The sequence below is a fragment of the Pomacea canaliculata genome, linkage group LG13, assembly GCF_003073045.1.
Source record: "Pomacea canaliculata isolate SZHN2017 linkage group LG13, ASM307304v1, whole genome shotgun sequence".
Taxonomy (NCBI): domain Eukaryota; kingdom Metazoa; phylum Mollusca; class Gastropoda; order Architaenioglossa; family Ampullariidae; genus Pomacea; species Pomacea canaliculata.
Window position 1 is genome coordinate 21,124,087 of NC_037602.1, and position 16,317 is coordinate 21,140,403.

At 39.8% G+C, this 16,317-nt stretch overlaps 1 protein-coding gene across 7 annotated transcripts in view; it reads left to right on the plus strand.

Annotated features, from left to right (window-relative positions):
• Positions 1-15,998, plus strand: part of LOC112554640 (chromodomain-helicase-DNA-binding protein 1-like) — a 43,817-nt gene extending 27,819 nt beyond the window's left edge. For 3 of the 7 annotated variants that reach the window (XM_025222552.1, XM_025222554.1, XM_025222555.1), the window contains exons 30-37: positions 215-365; positions 500-607; positions 785-1,156; positions 1,562-1,666; positions 1,875-2,056; positions 2,479-2,587; positions 3,540-3,664; positions 4,432-8,022. In XM_025222552.1, coding sequence (XP_025078337.1) covers positions 215-365; positions 500-607; positions 785-1,156; positions 1,562-1,666; positions 1,875-2,056; positions 2,479-2,587; positions 3,540-3,664; positions 4,432-5,848 — 2,569 coding nt within the window. In that variant the 3' untranslated portion in view covers positions 5,849-8,022. Of the gene's footprint in view, positions 1-214; positions 366-499; positions 608-784; positions 1,157-1,561; positions 1,667-1,874; positions 2,057-2,478; positions 2,588-3,539; positions 3,665-4,431; positions 8,025-8,055; positions 8,251-8,657; positions 8,748-9,950; positions 10,215-10,449 lie in introns of those variants that run through there. The other 4 variants (XM_025222558.1, XM_025222560.1, XM_025222556.1 and 1 more) reach the window with 4 other exon arrangements.
• The last annotated feature ends 319 nt before the right edge of the window (positions 15,999-16,317 follow it).

The following is a 16,317-nucleotide window of genomic DNA, read 5'->3' on the forward strand; positions in this document are numbered from 1 at the left end:
TCTGGTTTGCAGTTGTAGTCAGCATTTGTGTTAAGTTTTCACATGCTATTTTTTATATAATTAGATTATAATTTCGACTACTTTTTAAAAGGATAAGCTGTGGTAGGCAACAAGCAGACCGGAAGATGGAGTTACAGACTGCTTTAATGTAAGAGGCAAGATATAATGTGTTGGCACAGGATTATGGAATAAAATGAGTGGTGCTTTGTTGCAGATACCAGCTGATGTGCTATGTTAAGAGAGTGCACTGGGACTGTGCTTGGGACGTGGCAGATGACAGTAATCTGCTGAAGGGAATTTATGAATATGGCATGGGGTCCTGGGAGGCCATTAAGATGGACACTGATCTTGGTCTTTATGAAAAGGTTGGGGAATTTTTTTGGCTTTGTTATTTTTACAATAAAGAATAATTTGCTTAGCATGTTGGCCATAGGCATAACATTTTACATTTTCATGATGAAGGCTTAATTTCTGAAGGCTTTTCTTTTTCCTTCCACAGATTCTACCAGCTGAGGAGCAGAAAAAACCTCAGGCCAAACATTTGCAGACCCGTGCAGAGTATCTTTTGAAAGTCTTGCGCAAGCAGTCCGAAGTTGCAACTGTACCAGTAAGTTACTTCTGTTGAAAGCTTTTTCACCATATTGTCTTTCTCAAGCATACATGAAGGTACTGAGAAAGCAAAAAGGTGGGAAAGAGCAAAGTGAGTCAATGTTTGATGTCATGTTGCTTGTAAATAAATTTCTGTTGTCTTCAGAAAGACTGACAATGCTTTTCCTTTGTACAGAAAGTGACGAAAGGCAGAGGAAAGCGAAAACCAAAATCTCGTGCTGAAGTTATTGAAAATGACATTTCCAGTGGTTCAGAAGACTTACATAGCAAAGATGAAACCAATGATAGCACCACTCTGGATTCATTGCGAACACGGAAGCCGGCCACAGAGGATGTAGAGGCCAAGAAAGAAAAGGAGAAAGAATCTGAAATAAGTGATCTGGAACTTGATGAAGAGGTTGATGATAAAAAGAAAGGAAAAAGTAAACCTAAAGTGAGGGCTAAAAAAGAGAAGAAGGAGAAAGAAAAAAAAGAGAAAGAGGAGACAGATAAGTTGGGGAGTGTGAAACAAGAGGATGGAAAAAAGAAGAAGAAAGGAAATAAGAAGGTAATTGTTTTGGGGGTATTTGTATATGTACAATAAGAAAGTAATTATAATTTTGGGTTATTGTATCTGTACAATAAAAAGTAGTTATTTGGTGTTTGTGTATGTACAATAAGAATGTAATTTTAATTGTGGGTATTTGTCTAAGATGCTAATTATAATTTTGATAGTCATGTCTGTACAATAAGATGGTAAAATAAGTTCAGATATTTGTATCTGTACAATTCCTATTTAAATCATTAAACTAGATTTTGAATTTTTTTTTCCCCCAGAAGAAGAAAGAGACCCGTTTAAAAAAATTTTGAGCTAATTTAATATCAAAGACTGAACTCTCCGATGACTTGTAATTATATTTTAATATTTTGAAGATGAAGATAGATGCATTTACTGAAAAACATTGGGTTTCAGAAGACCGAAGGACCTATGCACTTCACAGCTTCCTCAGCTCCAGTGGCCATTTCAGCAGAAGAGAACAGTATGACAAAGGAGACTAACCCCACAATATTTGCTGAGGTATATTGCAAGTTCTACTAAGTATATAAAATATAATATTTTGCAAATGCATGTATGCTCATGCCTCCATGATTGAAATTTTTTGCCTGAACATCTTCACTGCTTGTGTTGCTGTTTTCAAGTCAGTCAAGTGTGAGGTCTTCTTTTTAGAAAACTTTCCTTGGTGCATGATTGGAAACAATAGCTAACTTAGAAAATATTTTTGCAGTGCAAGGAAAAAATGCGGCCAGTGAAAAAGTCTCTGAAAGCACTGGACATCGGCAACAAAGAGGAGGGTGATGAAAAAAGTGCTGTAGCCCAAATGCGCCAGTGCCTGCTGAAGATTGGCGACCATATTAATGATCACTTGTCAGAACTGTGTGACCCGGAGAAAATTAAGTTTTGGCGAACGTAAGTCATTTTCCTAGCTAGCAGATACATGTTTGCTTATCAACTAGCCAGACGTCTCAAGCACTGTCTATTATTTCAGTAAAATTCTCAGTTGACTTCGTAAAAAAAAGAAAAGCAGATGTAGAGCCACATTTAACACATGAATAACTATTGATTGGTAGTCTGCTTGTTTATTTTGTTGGCAATTTTCCTGCATTATTCTCACTGCTTTTATGCTAATGTTAAGAGACAAAGGGTTGCATGATGATAATAATAATAAGGCCACAGTCTGTGAAACCATGTGTAGTTTATTAGGGACTCAGCTGTAACCTCTTTTTGTAGTTTATGCTGGGTTCCTGCAGTGAGTTGAAATATGTTAATAGCATTTAATATTATTCAAATAGACTACAGAAGCCCATATTATCATTTTGAAAATCTTGCAGGCAACTATGGATGTTTGTTTCAAACTTCACTGATCTGGACCATGAGCGCCTGCGCAAATTGTATAAGGCTGCTTATAAACGGCGTGACCAAGAGAAAGAACGAAATGAGGTAGGATCTTTTGGGCAACCCAGGGGAGTTTGGGCCATCAGACACCCTTTGCCTTTCTGTGATTCAGTTTCTTTTAGGTTAATGCATGTTCAGGTTTGTGTTCTCTTGACACTTGTTACAACATCTCTAACCATGTCTGCTTGCTTGATAGCTTTCCATTTACTACTGTCTGCTAGCTACAACTTTGGTTTATTGTGGTTTTGTCCTCACTTCTCATTCCTTGTGGCTGTGTTTTAATAAATCATGCAAACAACATTTGTTTGCCAGACTCTTATCAAAATTGCTGATAAGGTAGAAGAGAAGTTTTCAGGCCTCTGAGAAGACAATTTTTGTCCGAATATTTGATGGATCTAGTATCCCAGAATTTAAAGGCTTGTTCGGGGAACCAGATTTTGATGGATGCAGAGCTGGTTTGATGCTTCCTTGAGTCTATGACTCCAAAATTCCCCTTGCCCATATAGCAGAGCGGTCTGGTGGCGCAGCGGTTAGCGCCTGTCACCAATACAGTGAAGTTTTTTCTGCCCTGAGTTCATTTCTTGTCTCGGCACGCTGTTCTTTCTCTGCATGTGGCATCTGTTTACAGGGCTGGCTGTCTTGCCGTGACATAGCCTTAGTTGCTGGCTCGGCGTAAAACACCAATTCCCCTCTCCCTTCCCATATAGCAGCTGCCTACCAGAATGGATACCTGATTTCTTAGCAGAGGTAAAAATGACAAAAGGGCTGGGCTATACTCAAGACTGAGTGAACTATTTAACTTCACTACTCCTAGGCCTTTAGGGTTTGGTCCCCGCCCCTCCCCCTTTTTTAAAAAATGTTATCAAATACCTTAAAATTGCATCAGTAGATTGAGAGATTTGTCTTTCTTAGCATTTGAATTGCATGATGCATGACTGTGTACATCACGTGTGTATGTGTGCTTGCTACTGAATGTCTTGGTCTGTGTCTGCCTCAGCAAAACCATGGTGACATACGTGAACCCAACTCTTCAAACAAGCGACTGGAAAAGCACTTTGACTCTTCCAGGCACAACCACTCTCCACAGAAGAAGCCACGTCGTGATGACCACCATCGTGATGGGTGAGACAATCGTGGGGTTTGCCCCTCCTGTGGCATGCATATTATGTCCTTCATCTTGAAATGATTTTGATGTTGTGTCGGCTCTCTTGAACACCACCATATTTTTAAAATGGCCAGAACACACAAGATTCAAAACTAAAAGAAAAAAAGAAAAATTCTGATTGAACACTTCTCTCTATGAACACTGGGTCTGAGTGAAATGAACACATCATTTTCTTCATGAAGTGGGCAGCGGCTGGAGATGCAGAATCCATCCAGTTGCTGCTGCATTCACCGATCAGTCTCATGTGTTTAGACATTCAAGTTTGATGTAATCACCAAGTATCTGTTTCTCCCAAAGCCCATTTTGAGTCTGGCAGTTGTATCCGGACCAATCGATCTGATCCGATTTTCTGCTTGGACTTTGTGCCCCCAGATGAAGGTAAGCACCTGAATTGTTTGGTAGTTGGCAGGCCAGGCCCATGTCAAAAGAGAGGTGTTCAATCAGAGCCGACTGTCTGTGTGCTGTTGTCTGTCGGCTCTGGCTGGACCCTCTCCCTGTCCTAACCTCTTGCTGTAACTCCTGCATGTAACATTCTTGACAGATCTGTTTTGCACTTCAAAAATAGTTGGTTGCATGCAGCAATGTTTAAAGACTGAAATACCTAGAGTACAGAGCAAGAAAATATGATTTTAAGAATAATGCCTACAATGCTGCTTCATGTAAATTATCTGTTGTTAAAAGAGTGGGTGTGCAAGTAAATGTTTTTTTAATTGTCACTTTTCAGAGATGAGATGGAATGCAGAGAAGAAGAGTGTGATGATGAAGAGCAAAACAAAGAAAAGCCTGAAAATGGAAAAAATTACACTACAGCGGCCCTTAAGAAAGCCATGAGAAAAGTGTGGTATAGGCAGATGGGCTTGAGAGAGGCAGCTAGGCACTATAACATTCCACCAAGTACTTTGCAGCAGAAGCTGAAGAGGCTTCAGGAACGAGAAAGCAGAAAACAGATAGATGAACTAGAGCTAGGTGAAAGAAGGGAAGAAAATTTAGAAGCAAAGTCTAAACATGCAAAGAATCGAAGACTGTGCTCAAATCAACAGTCACCAGAAGTACGTAGTGATAATGAACAAACTCATTCTGAGCCAGAGGAGCCACCTGGAGATGAAGAAGAACAGGAAGTAGTCCAAGAAAGGCAGGAAGCAAAGGAGGGGAAACTCCCTTGGCCTCTGCCTATTGAAGATGGTCTAGTTGTGAGACTAGAGGTTATGCCAGAAAACTTAAAAGCCATCCTGGACATAAAGTCACCATCAGGTGGCAAAGGCAGTGCCAGATGTAAAGGAAAGACAGCCAAGTGCAATAGCAGTAGAGGAGGTTCATCCAAGGTAACAGCAGTTCTGCCAAAGCAGAAAAAAGCCAGTCAGAAAAAGGTGGGGATGGATCCAAGTGAAAATAAAAGTGGAGAGTGCAAGATAAGTAACAAGAGCAAGAACAATCATTCTGGGAAAGGCACAGTTGAAGACGGTCAGACTAAAACAAAAGTGAAGGAGAGTCGTGCAAAGTGGCAGCCAAGCGAAAGCCAAGGAGATTCAGAACTGACCCTGGAAGAGGAGGAAAGAATGGTGGCCCTGGTACTGGACTTCAAATGCCAGGGCTTTCCTATGAAGATGGATATCCTTTTAGATGCTGTTCAAAATATGCTAAATGAGAACTCTAACCGTCGCACCAGCTTTCCCAATAACCGACCCACCAAGGAGTGGTACCAGTCGTTTGTTCGTCGTCACCCAGAGGTCAATACTCCCATTCCCACTGCCCGGCAACAGTCCAGGGAACAAGAACGCAAAAGAAAAGCAATAGAAACTGACAAACATGCAGTCCCAAAATCCAAAAAGTGTAAAAGTAGACATAAAGGTTCTTTAGGAAAGAGCTGCCAGAGAGGTGAGTGTAGTGAGAGTGAAATTCCATGTGAGTGTGAAGATTTGGGTCAGTCACAGTCTGAAGTGGACGAGACGATCGATACCAACATTTGTTCCAAATGTGAGGAAGATTATGATGATGAACCACACAACTGGATAGGCTGCTCAAGCTGTGAACGTTGGTTTCATCGCTCTTGCATTCAGATAGATGTGTCCGGCTACACAGATTCTGAGATTGAGGCTTTGGACTTCATTTGTGAATTTTGTGATGCAAGTGGTGTGACTTGAAGTGGAAATTTGCGTGTTCTTTGTGCAATATGAATGTAGCTGCTGTTGCTACGAAAGGCAGTTTATACCTGCCTACATTCGGTGAGCTGCTAATGTGATAGTCTTGCCTTTCCTTCTACCAGGAAAGCTACCAAATATCGGGGAAGGTAACCCAGAACCTGCCCTTAGGTTGGCATGCTCATAACTGAGGGTGTTTTTATTTCCATTCTGGGATTCCACCCTACTTCCCTTCCCTTCTACCCCCTCTCTCCAGCCCCCCATGAAAGTGAGATATAATGAGCCAACATATCCACTGGCAGTAGCAGTGCAGTGTCTGGCAAGAAAGATATGAGCCAACATATCCACTGGCAGTAGCTGACGAGAGAGATATAATAAGCCAACATATCCACTGGCAGTAGCAGTGCAGTGTCTGATGAGAAAGAATCTGCTATCGAATGGGTGGAAGATGAAAGAATGGATGGCAGGAGAGGCCAACAAGCAAATTGTTTTGGTCTTGTGCACTTTGAGCCTGCCTTCTGGTGAGATTATTGGCACATAGTATTTGGAATGACAGGTTAATGCTACAATGTGCGCTTGGTGATCCTGCCTGAATACAGGCCTTGATTTAGTAAAATATGGAACAAAGATCATACCATGAGTTGGTTGTGTGTATATTTGTCAGTGTGAATGTTTTGAGTGCTTACACTCTTGAGAAAATCAGGCCTGCTAGATGAGTAGTGTTTGCAGATCTATACATATCTATACATTTCATCAGTCATTTATATTGTTGGTGCATAAGGCTCAGACATCTGGTGGTATGCTGATGTGAAATGCACCCGTTTATCACAGAACACATCACCATGATGCTCTGTTATTTGCTTGCTCATGGCATCATGTCTTCACCTCATTTTAAGTGTAACAGTTTGTCCTGTTGCTTGCATCAATGCCATTTGGTTAAACTTTCAGATTAATGACTAGATGCTATGAAAACTCCTCTACTTGTTTCAGGAATTGAGTAATTTTAATAATTATCTGATAAGGTTTCTTTCTCCTTCATGCCTTAAGATCAACAAAAGGCAGGGGCTCTGAAAAATACCTGTAAATTAAACCTTAAAAAATCATATTGAATAATGAAGTACTGTTCTCATCAGCACTTAAAAAAAAAATCCAAGGACACATATTGTGACTGTAGTTTCCGCTACAAGAAATTTTGCAGGCTTTTTAGATTCTCCTTCCCAGTGCATGTTTAGAGACAGGTGTTTTTTATGCCATCTGGAATAATTTTGGAATGTGGTATTGACAACTTAACAGTGAAATTAATGTTGTTGGAGAGGTGTTAATATGTAAACAGTTATTAAGCAAGTGAAACTTCTGCTTTTGCTTACACTTGGAGGCCAGCTCTTGAGATGAAATTGGCAGTCATCCGCAGAGAGCATCCACAGATCCACACAGCTTGATGTTAAGGGACATTTGCAATGTCCACCCTCAATTCCTGGAGGAACCTACACTCCTGTAGGATATACTCTGTGGTTTGCTATGCACCCCAGCAGGAACACTTGGGGGTAACAAAAGAGTAGCTTTTGAAGGTTCTTTTAAGCTGAGCTTTATTTGCTTTATTTGCTTTGAAGTTTTTAAGCATCGCTGCCATCAGGAGGTTGAAAGTGCAGGTTAAGGTAATTGACAAATAAAAAGGTTTTGATATTTGGCTTGTGTCTCTTTGTGTGTGTGTGTGTTCATGCATGAAGAATTAAAATATGCAGGTTTCAAAATGGCTTGTGTTAAATGTACATATTTTGTAGCTTTATTTGGACTGTATACATGTCTATATAGTAATTCCTTGCTATATTGCGGTTCATTTATTGCAACTTCACTGTAACGCGTTTTTTCAAAATCTAATTCTGTATCGTGGAGTTTTCGCTATATCACAGGATTTTGCGGTATATAGGTATTTATATATTAAATGTTTTAAGAGCATATGAAGTGTTTATAAGAGTGTAGAAAGGGTTTATAAATATATTTTCTGGTATGTTTTTAAGAGCTGGCAGAGAAAGATTAGCTTTTTTTTTTTTTTTTTACTTCGTGAATATATATTTGTGAAAAATGTTGGCTTCTCATTTTTGTGGGCCATGAACATTCCAGTCCTGCAGCTTTACAGAGATACCCACTGCTCCAGCTGTTCACAGCTTTATCTCTCCATCAATCAATACCTTCTCTGTATGTCATGGTAGATCGAGCTTTGGAAACAGTATGAATGGTCCAAAGACTGGGGGACAACAAGGCAACACCACACACCATGGTGTACATCGACCTCTACCTCCTTTCAAAGATGCAGGGCGGCCTGACCATGGACCTGCCACTAGTCCTGTGGACAGATGGCAGCATGCTAGCCCATTGGCACGTGCTGAAGAAGTACCTCGAAAGAGGTAATCTGCTGTATGTTTCAGTGTTGGGTGATGTGCCTTGGGTGTCATTGTTGCATGATGTTGAGTATTTTTAAGCTGTGAAAAAATGTGACTGCATTGTTTTGAAAAATATATGTTTTCTGTTATCTGCATTCTTTGAGTATTGGATTACCACTTTTGTGTGCACACTGCTGATCTATTGTGTTTGTGGTTTATTGGTTGTTGATGTGTAAAGCAAATAACTAGACTGCATGCTTCTTACACTGTTAAGAACTGTCGTCCATTGTTTCTAAAAGGGGAGTGAATTATTACTTGCTTGCAGCAGGTGGGTGAAGAGTGAACTACTGCACCTTACCTTCCCTTGTTAGACATCTAATTTACGCATTAGATCAACCTAGACTTCAGAATCTGTTTTGTTTTCACACTAGATACAGTGACGGCAGCAACAGTTCATATAATCGTCAGGGTTACTCCGACCATCGGCAAGGGGGGGACAAATCTCACTGTGATCATCATTGGTGAGTGTTGCCCCCTGGAGGCTAGTGATCACCATTGGTGAAGATATGATGACTTAAATCGCTGTTGGTGTTTTTAAACTTCAAAGGTTACTGAGTGATGAATGACTGGACAGTGCAAGCAAGCTGCAACAGAAATTTCAAATAATTTAACATTGCTTGTGAGGAAGAATATTCTGCTGAGCGGTGACAATCCGCATCTGAATTCTAATGTTAAGATACCTGTATATTGTGAGCTGAATCAGAAAGTAGTGTTAAAAGACCTGTATATTGTGCAGAGGAGGAGCTGATTTTCCCTGACTGGCATGTTGCATTTTGGTTCCATGTTAATCTATAGAGCTCTTAGTGGCATATGCAGGAAAGCATTTCCTCTTGTTTCCTTATTTCATTGGCTTTTATAGCTGCAGATTATTGAGTGTTGCTTTATGTGTTTAGGCATGTTCTGCTTTCCAGACTCACATAAATGGGCATAATTGTTGCTGTTAAATAGTTTTACCTTGTACACCTATAGCAATAAATTAAGCAGGTTGTTCCCCCCCCCCACACACACACACACGCTCTCGCTCACACACATATTAGCTACAGGTAGTTAGCATTTTAAAAAAACCTTTCCAGAACCTGTTGCTTCAGGTGGGCAGCACTTTACGAAACTGGGAAAATAAGGATGGGTGTATTTTGTGTAATAACAAATAGTGGTGGATGTCTTTTTGTAAATGTTTATATAGCTGCTAATTGCAGACTCCAGATCTTGCTACATTGATGTATTCAAAGAGGTGCATCTGTGATTCAAGGGTAAAGTAAGACAGGCAGCAGATAAGATAGGAGGCTGTTTTTGTCTTCTAAAACCCCTACAAAAAGCCCCCTAAAAGCATGTTAATTGCGGACTTTTTTGTTGTTTCACTTTTTAATCCAAAAACTGTCAGTTGGCATTAGCGCAGCTGTGTGGTGGTAATTGGATAATATTTTTTTCAATTTCTTCCACATGTTCTTGACCACTGCTGATTTTTAAGTACCTGTCATTTTTTGACAGTTGCTTCATTGATTCTTCTTTTGGTTGAGGGGTGGGGGTGGGGTTGATTCGTTAAACATGATGTAGTTCAAGTTTTAAAGACTAGTTTTAGTACTCTACCTGTGTGTGCACACACCATGTGTGAGGTTGAGGGTATAGATATTTTGGCTTTACCTGGCTTTCATTATTCTTCCCAGGTTCAACAATGACCGAATGCATGGTGGAGGTGGCAGTAGTGTTGGAAGCAACAGTACTGGAGGAGGGGGAGCCAGCAGTGGCTTTGGTGGTAGCTACCAGAATCGTGACTACCTCCATGGCCGGCAAGACCACTTCGCAGGTGGATTTAGAGGCGATCGCTCCAACCATCACCGAAGTGAGCACTACAGACCTGAATATGGACACCATTACAGGGAACAGCCACATTTCACACCGCGCCAAGGGGATGACTGGGGACAGGGCAGGTAGATAACATTTTGTTGCTGATCTTGAGTTGTTGAAGGATGTAGATAACCCATCAAGCAAGATTTTTAACAAGTTTAAAAAAAAATGTTACTTCTCTGCTTCTTTTGGATTTAATCTCCTTATTTTGCATTTGAGCCAGAATTTTTTATATAAAAATGTATATTCTCAGTCCTTTTTAATTGAAATGAAATTTCCATTTTTGTATAGCATAAATTTTGATGCCTTGTTTTTCAGCCATCATCAATATGGCGATCGAAAACGACGAAGTGATGAGTACAGTGAATGGGGAGAAAGGAGACCACACAAAGATCCTCGTCTGGAACACAAAGAACCTCGTGTTGGAGTGGAGCACAAAGACCCTCGTTTAGAACACAGAGACCCACGTTTAGATCACAAGAGACATTTAGTGCATCCCCCACCCTCAGGAGAACTGGTTTTCCCCAAGCCCTGATGCAGACTGCTGCTCTAATATTAGGGTGATATTCCCTTCCTCAGCCGTCCATTCAGTTCCTCTCTGTGCTGGCACAGGCTGGTATGTGTTTGTTAGGTGACTGTGCTTGTCAGAAGGCAAATAGGTATGTGTGGTATTTTGTGTGTGTGTGGATGCAAGCAGGTTATAGATTGTGTGTAAATATGTGTGCACATGTGTACAGGTGTATAGATGTTTGCCAGTTGATGAATGCTTTTGTATGGATGTGTAAATGTTTGCATAGTTATGTATGCTTGTGCCACACACTTTACGCTGCTGCATCATTCCTTGTGCTCGGTGCAAGACCCCGGTTTCTGTGCCTGCGCCGTGACACTGGTAAATAGTCAGGTGTGACATTGGTAACTGACAGGGTAGCAATGGCAGCATTATGTTGTGATGAGATACTACTGCCAGTAACCCTGTTCAACTTGTTGAAAGATGGCAACAGTTGTGGATAATGATGCATAGGATTCAGGGCTTTCTCAACAACTCAAGTTCCTGAAGCCATTGTGGTTTTCAGGAGACCAGCCTCATTGCTGACTACCCTCATCTTATAGCTGCTGCGCTATGTGTTTTGTGCAACCTTTCTGTAGTGATCAAAGTATGTGCATTAGCTACCATGTCCTGCTAACATCAGAAAGCAGATTATGCGACAAGATGGAAATTCAATTGCAACTGCATTTTCCCCCTCCCCCACACCCCTGTGTTGGAGAGGATGTTCCACAATGGTGCCTTTTCTCTCTGCTGTTGTGTTCATTATGATGACTACTTAGGGTGTGTAGGTGAATTTTCGTGAAGAGATGGGAGAATGTGAAAATGCGCAAAGACTTGCCTTTGCTGATATATTAAGATGGATATACTCCAGGTGCCAAAGAAGGACTGCAGCATGCACATAATCAGCTACTCAACTGAGGAAAGTGATGCTTTCTTTGTGACAAAGTTTTGTGTAAGTGTGTGTGTGTGTGTGTTTTTTTTAAGCAAGATGGGTGGGAAGCAAGTGTGCAGAAGTGATGGAGTTCATGTGTTGGCTTTATTGTATGTGTGTAAGAGAGTGGTGGGAGAGGGAAGGGAAGGAGTTAGCCTAGATAAGGAATTGGTTGTCTTAGCGGTGAGCTGCTGGACCAGTCAATCCTTATCAGTATACACTGAACCATTGTGCACAACCTCAGCACTGTAGGCAAAGCAACTTGAATAGGCAGCTGTCAGTGAAACCCAGGCTTCATAACCTGGTACTTTGCAGATGTAACAGACACTGGAAGGTGATGTTACCTCACTGACACCAACACAGCCCTTCCTTCCTACTGTGGACATTGTGGAGGGTGATTTCATACAGACATCTCACGGGAAGGATAAAACATCGCTTGTCTTATCCCTACAGACTAGTCTCCTGAATTTTCACGATGGAACTGGTAGCAAGCTCTTTACATGCTGAGCATGCTGTGCCAACATCTTGACCTTTCTTTGTGATGCTGGTAGATCAGAACTCCCAGTTTTGTGCATCTGAAGGTGTGGAAATGACAACAGCAGACAGACAAGGATGCCATGTTGCTGTCATGTGTTGTTACTCTGCCTAAACTGTACTGTAAAATTACAAAGACAGAAGCGATGGATAAAAAGTCTTTCGATTGTCATTTTATTTTACTTCTTTCTTAAAGTTTAGGCTGATTTATTCCATGTCTGTGATTGTTCCAGACTAGAGAGAATCATGCTAGGCTGCACAAGGGTTGATGAGTGTGTTGTGCTCCAGTGAGTGAGGCTACGTATGCGTCTTATACCCCAAACTGCTCAGAACAGTTGACATGTACATAAGTATCATTCTGCCATTATCAAACCATTGCTTAGGAGTCCTTTATTTTTGATGCACCTACAAATATATGTTTAGGAACACAAGAGGTTGTTCTTTTGAAAAGCAAGACAGTTTACCATTATGTTCATGTTACACTTCAGAAAAAGCCTTCATGGTTTCAGAAAAGTGGCAAAATGTTTTCCAAGGCAAATTGAAGTTTGAATGGAAACAGTTTCTCTTGAAAGAGTTATGCAAATGATATTTATAAAATCTGTTGCATTCAATTTTAAATAATTGCAATGCATTAAATTTATTTTGAAAATGGCAAATTTTATGCCATTATATTACTAGGGAAAGAGAAATAGAGTGATATTTGAACCGTTTGACCAAACACCTATCCTGTGTCCTGGTCAGAAATAGGAATGGGTGCGTACAGGCATTTTTGTCCCAAGAAAAAAAACGAACTTTCTATCTGGAATTGAAAGATCGTAAGAAGAATGTCAATAATGAAATAAATGATTATGAAATAGGTTAAAACTGGGGACATTGCTAGAAATTCATACAGCTTATAAACATGCCATTAACATTAGTGTTTCTTTGGGGGCAGCGGGGGGGGGGGGGGGAGACTTCCATGATCTCCATGTGCTGGTTATTTAGATCACTACAAATGCCAAACAACACACCTCTTACTAGTATTAGAGCTAAAAAATGGCTTCTGTTGGTTTTATTTTAATGTAGGTTTTTTTCCTTTCCCATCTATGCTCATCTTGTTTGCACATGCGCGCACACACTTTTCTGTAAAAGGACAAGTCCAGAAGACACCACAGATTTGCTTGCCTTTTTGATCGGTGAAAGGGAAACCACAAATACTTTTATTCAGAAAAAAACCCAGTTGAAAAATTAAGTGGAAACTATGTGATAGTCTATGACTTATTAATTTTATTATGGTATATTAATATCTTTTGATCACAAACCCAGGTGGTTGACAGCTTTTTTCCCATGTTTTACATGTAGAGTGTTTTCAAGGATTTGTAGAACTCATTATTACTGGGCCAGTTGATGTACTTAGAATGGAGAGTTAATCTTTAAACAACATAGTTTAATGAATATGCACAGAAATGCAGCAAATGCAGGCAAAGGACAACTTTAGTATTTACTTAAAAAAGGGGGAAAATCTGAGAACATTAGCTTTTAAAGAAACCTAGTGACAAGCAAGAGCCCTTGTTCTTCTTCATTTTTCATTGTGTTTTTATGTTTAATAGCTGTTGTCTGTTGTTTGTTGCTGCTAAACTTAGAAGGAGCAGTCAGCTCTGTGCAACGGTATCTTCAGGGATGTACACTGCCAGTTGTGAGCAGTGCATTCTTTGCGCTATATATATATATGCACGTGTATGTATATATGGGTGGGTATGACATGTTATAATTAGGTGTGAACACAGCTTGGGGTATGATGCATAGATAAAAAAGGTGAAAAGCAAAGGTTTTAAGATTACTGCTATGGCTACCAGCAGTTTTATTTCTTGTTTCTCCCAGGAATGGGTTTTAAAAAAAATCATAGCTAGACATTTAAAGTGACAAACATCATAGAGGACACTTGCAGTTTTTTCCAGACAATACCAAGATGACCTGTGTGGCCTTCTAGCCATAAAACACTAGCCTCCTGTTGTTTCTTCAAACTTGTTCACATTAGCTGCAGAATACCAAAGAATTTAAGGGTAATCTTGTTTCCTGCAGTGAATTATGATTGGTGGTGGTTCTGTGCTGATATTGAATTCTCTAGAGTCAGTATTATTTTGTATCGTTTCTCTTGCCTTAACGCACATAACATCTATATACATGACATTGATGGTCTTAATCTGTAGTCCATTAAAACTGAATCTCTCTGGGGCTTTAAATAATACAATTACTTTATAAGGGAAGAGTTTTTAGGACTTGCTTATTCTGTTTGGAGAATAATCCCTAATATATGCATTGTCCATTCCTTTTTTGTTTTCTTATTTGGTTGTCAGGCCAATATCTTATGTTTTAGATTCGCTCATGCTGACAACAGATTAGTGTGTTGGTCATGTTGGTTAGTTTTTAAAATGAATTTGTGCAGTAGTTACCGGCTGTTTCGCATGCTTTAGAAACATCACAACATTTTCATTTGGAACCATTATGAGAGTAATGTGAAACCCCAATTCTAAAAGTTCTACAGATAATGATTCTTAAAAATAACATTCATATATATGCCAAGTCTCAGGGATGTATAACATACACCCATCATAGAAGCTAGAAATATGCAAAGTCTGCATAGATATTCACCAGCAAAAAGTTCATGTCATAAATACCTTTGTATTCACCTTGGTGTGATGAGTGGGCATACCTGAGAAGTGAGTTATGATGTCTTCACAAATGTATGCTGTCAATCATGAGATAAACATATCTTCAAAGGACCCATGTGCAGGTGTGTAGGTATATATGTGTGTGTGTGAGAGAGAATGTGCGTGTGCAGATTGCATGTGGTGAAGTTCAGAAATGTGGAAGCTCTTGTGTTGAGTGCAGCTTCAATTGTGTCAATTTTTGTGTCTTTAATGATAACCATGGTTCTCAAATTCCTATTGAGCTTTGTATGTATATGTGAGCGATTGAATGCAGAGAGTCTGGACTAGAGAGAGAGAGGGAAATTAATTTTGCACTCGAGCTCGCAGCATGCTATGTGCATAGATGGCAGCATGAAGTTTTCCATTTTAATCTGTCTGCTAGAAGCAACTCTTTCACCACTCTAGGTCTATATAGACTTTGTGACTTTCATTCAGTGTTAGATGGAACCGGTGATTTAGTGAGCTAGGTGAATTGGTGGAAAATATTGGAGAATATTGGCTCAATACAAATTTTAAATAAAGACATGCTGAGCTCTCTTCATTAATGAGAGCTTATTAACTTGGTTAAATGTATTTGGGGGGGGGGGGGGGGTTGGGTTGGGTGTTCATACCAGAGAAATAACTTTTCCAGTTTTATTAGGTTGCTAGATTACAGTAAATTTCCAAAAACAGATTCTGAAGTATGCAGAAAGTGAGAATGGCATGAAGTCATCATTCTAGAAGAGTAATGTTGGGTCCTGTAAAAACAGGAAGTGAAAATAGGTAACAAAGCAAACAGCAAGCACGGAGTTGGGTAATTGAATAAAAAAAAAAAATTGATAAAATAGACTTCTATTGCAAATGGAGATTCAAGAGTGAAAGGATAAACTTAAGGTTTCTAGAATGGCATATTTCTCTTGTTAATCTGGATCAACTAGACTTTGGGAAAGAAAAAGGCTTTTCTCATATCATATCCACTTGCCTGGTATTCCTTGGTGGGATGTTTGTCGGGACATAACCATGCCATACAGCCATCTTTGTCATGTTCAAGTAAACTCTGTGTATCTGAACTTGTTCATGATGATTGTAAGTTGCACATCATGTTTGTAAATGTTCTTATTTAAATGCCATTTCATTGACTTGACAGAATCTAAGAAAAGAAACAAATAAAATGTTGACAGAATGATTTCTTGTTCACCTTTATAAGAATGCATGACTGTGTTGCACTTGATGTGTGATGAATTAAAACCACATCCCTGTATATTTATATACACAAATAAAACATATACAAACATTGTCCTTCACATGCCCAACAAAATTAAAGGGGTTATCATTCAGGCGAGAGCACTTAACACTGGCGTAGAAGATCTGCTTTGAGCATGCAAACTTCATGCTGACTGAATGATGTTCACATTCTTGTCCCATCGGTATCTTTTTTTGAGGGGGCATCTGGTTCGTATGCCACTGCACTAACCTGGACATTGTTCATGAACACAGATTACATG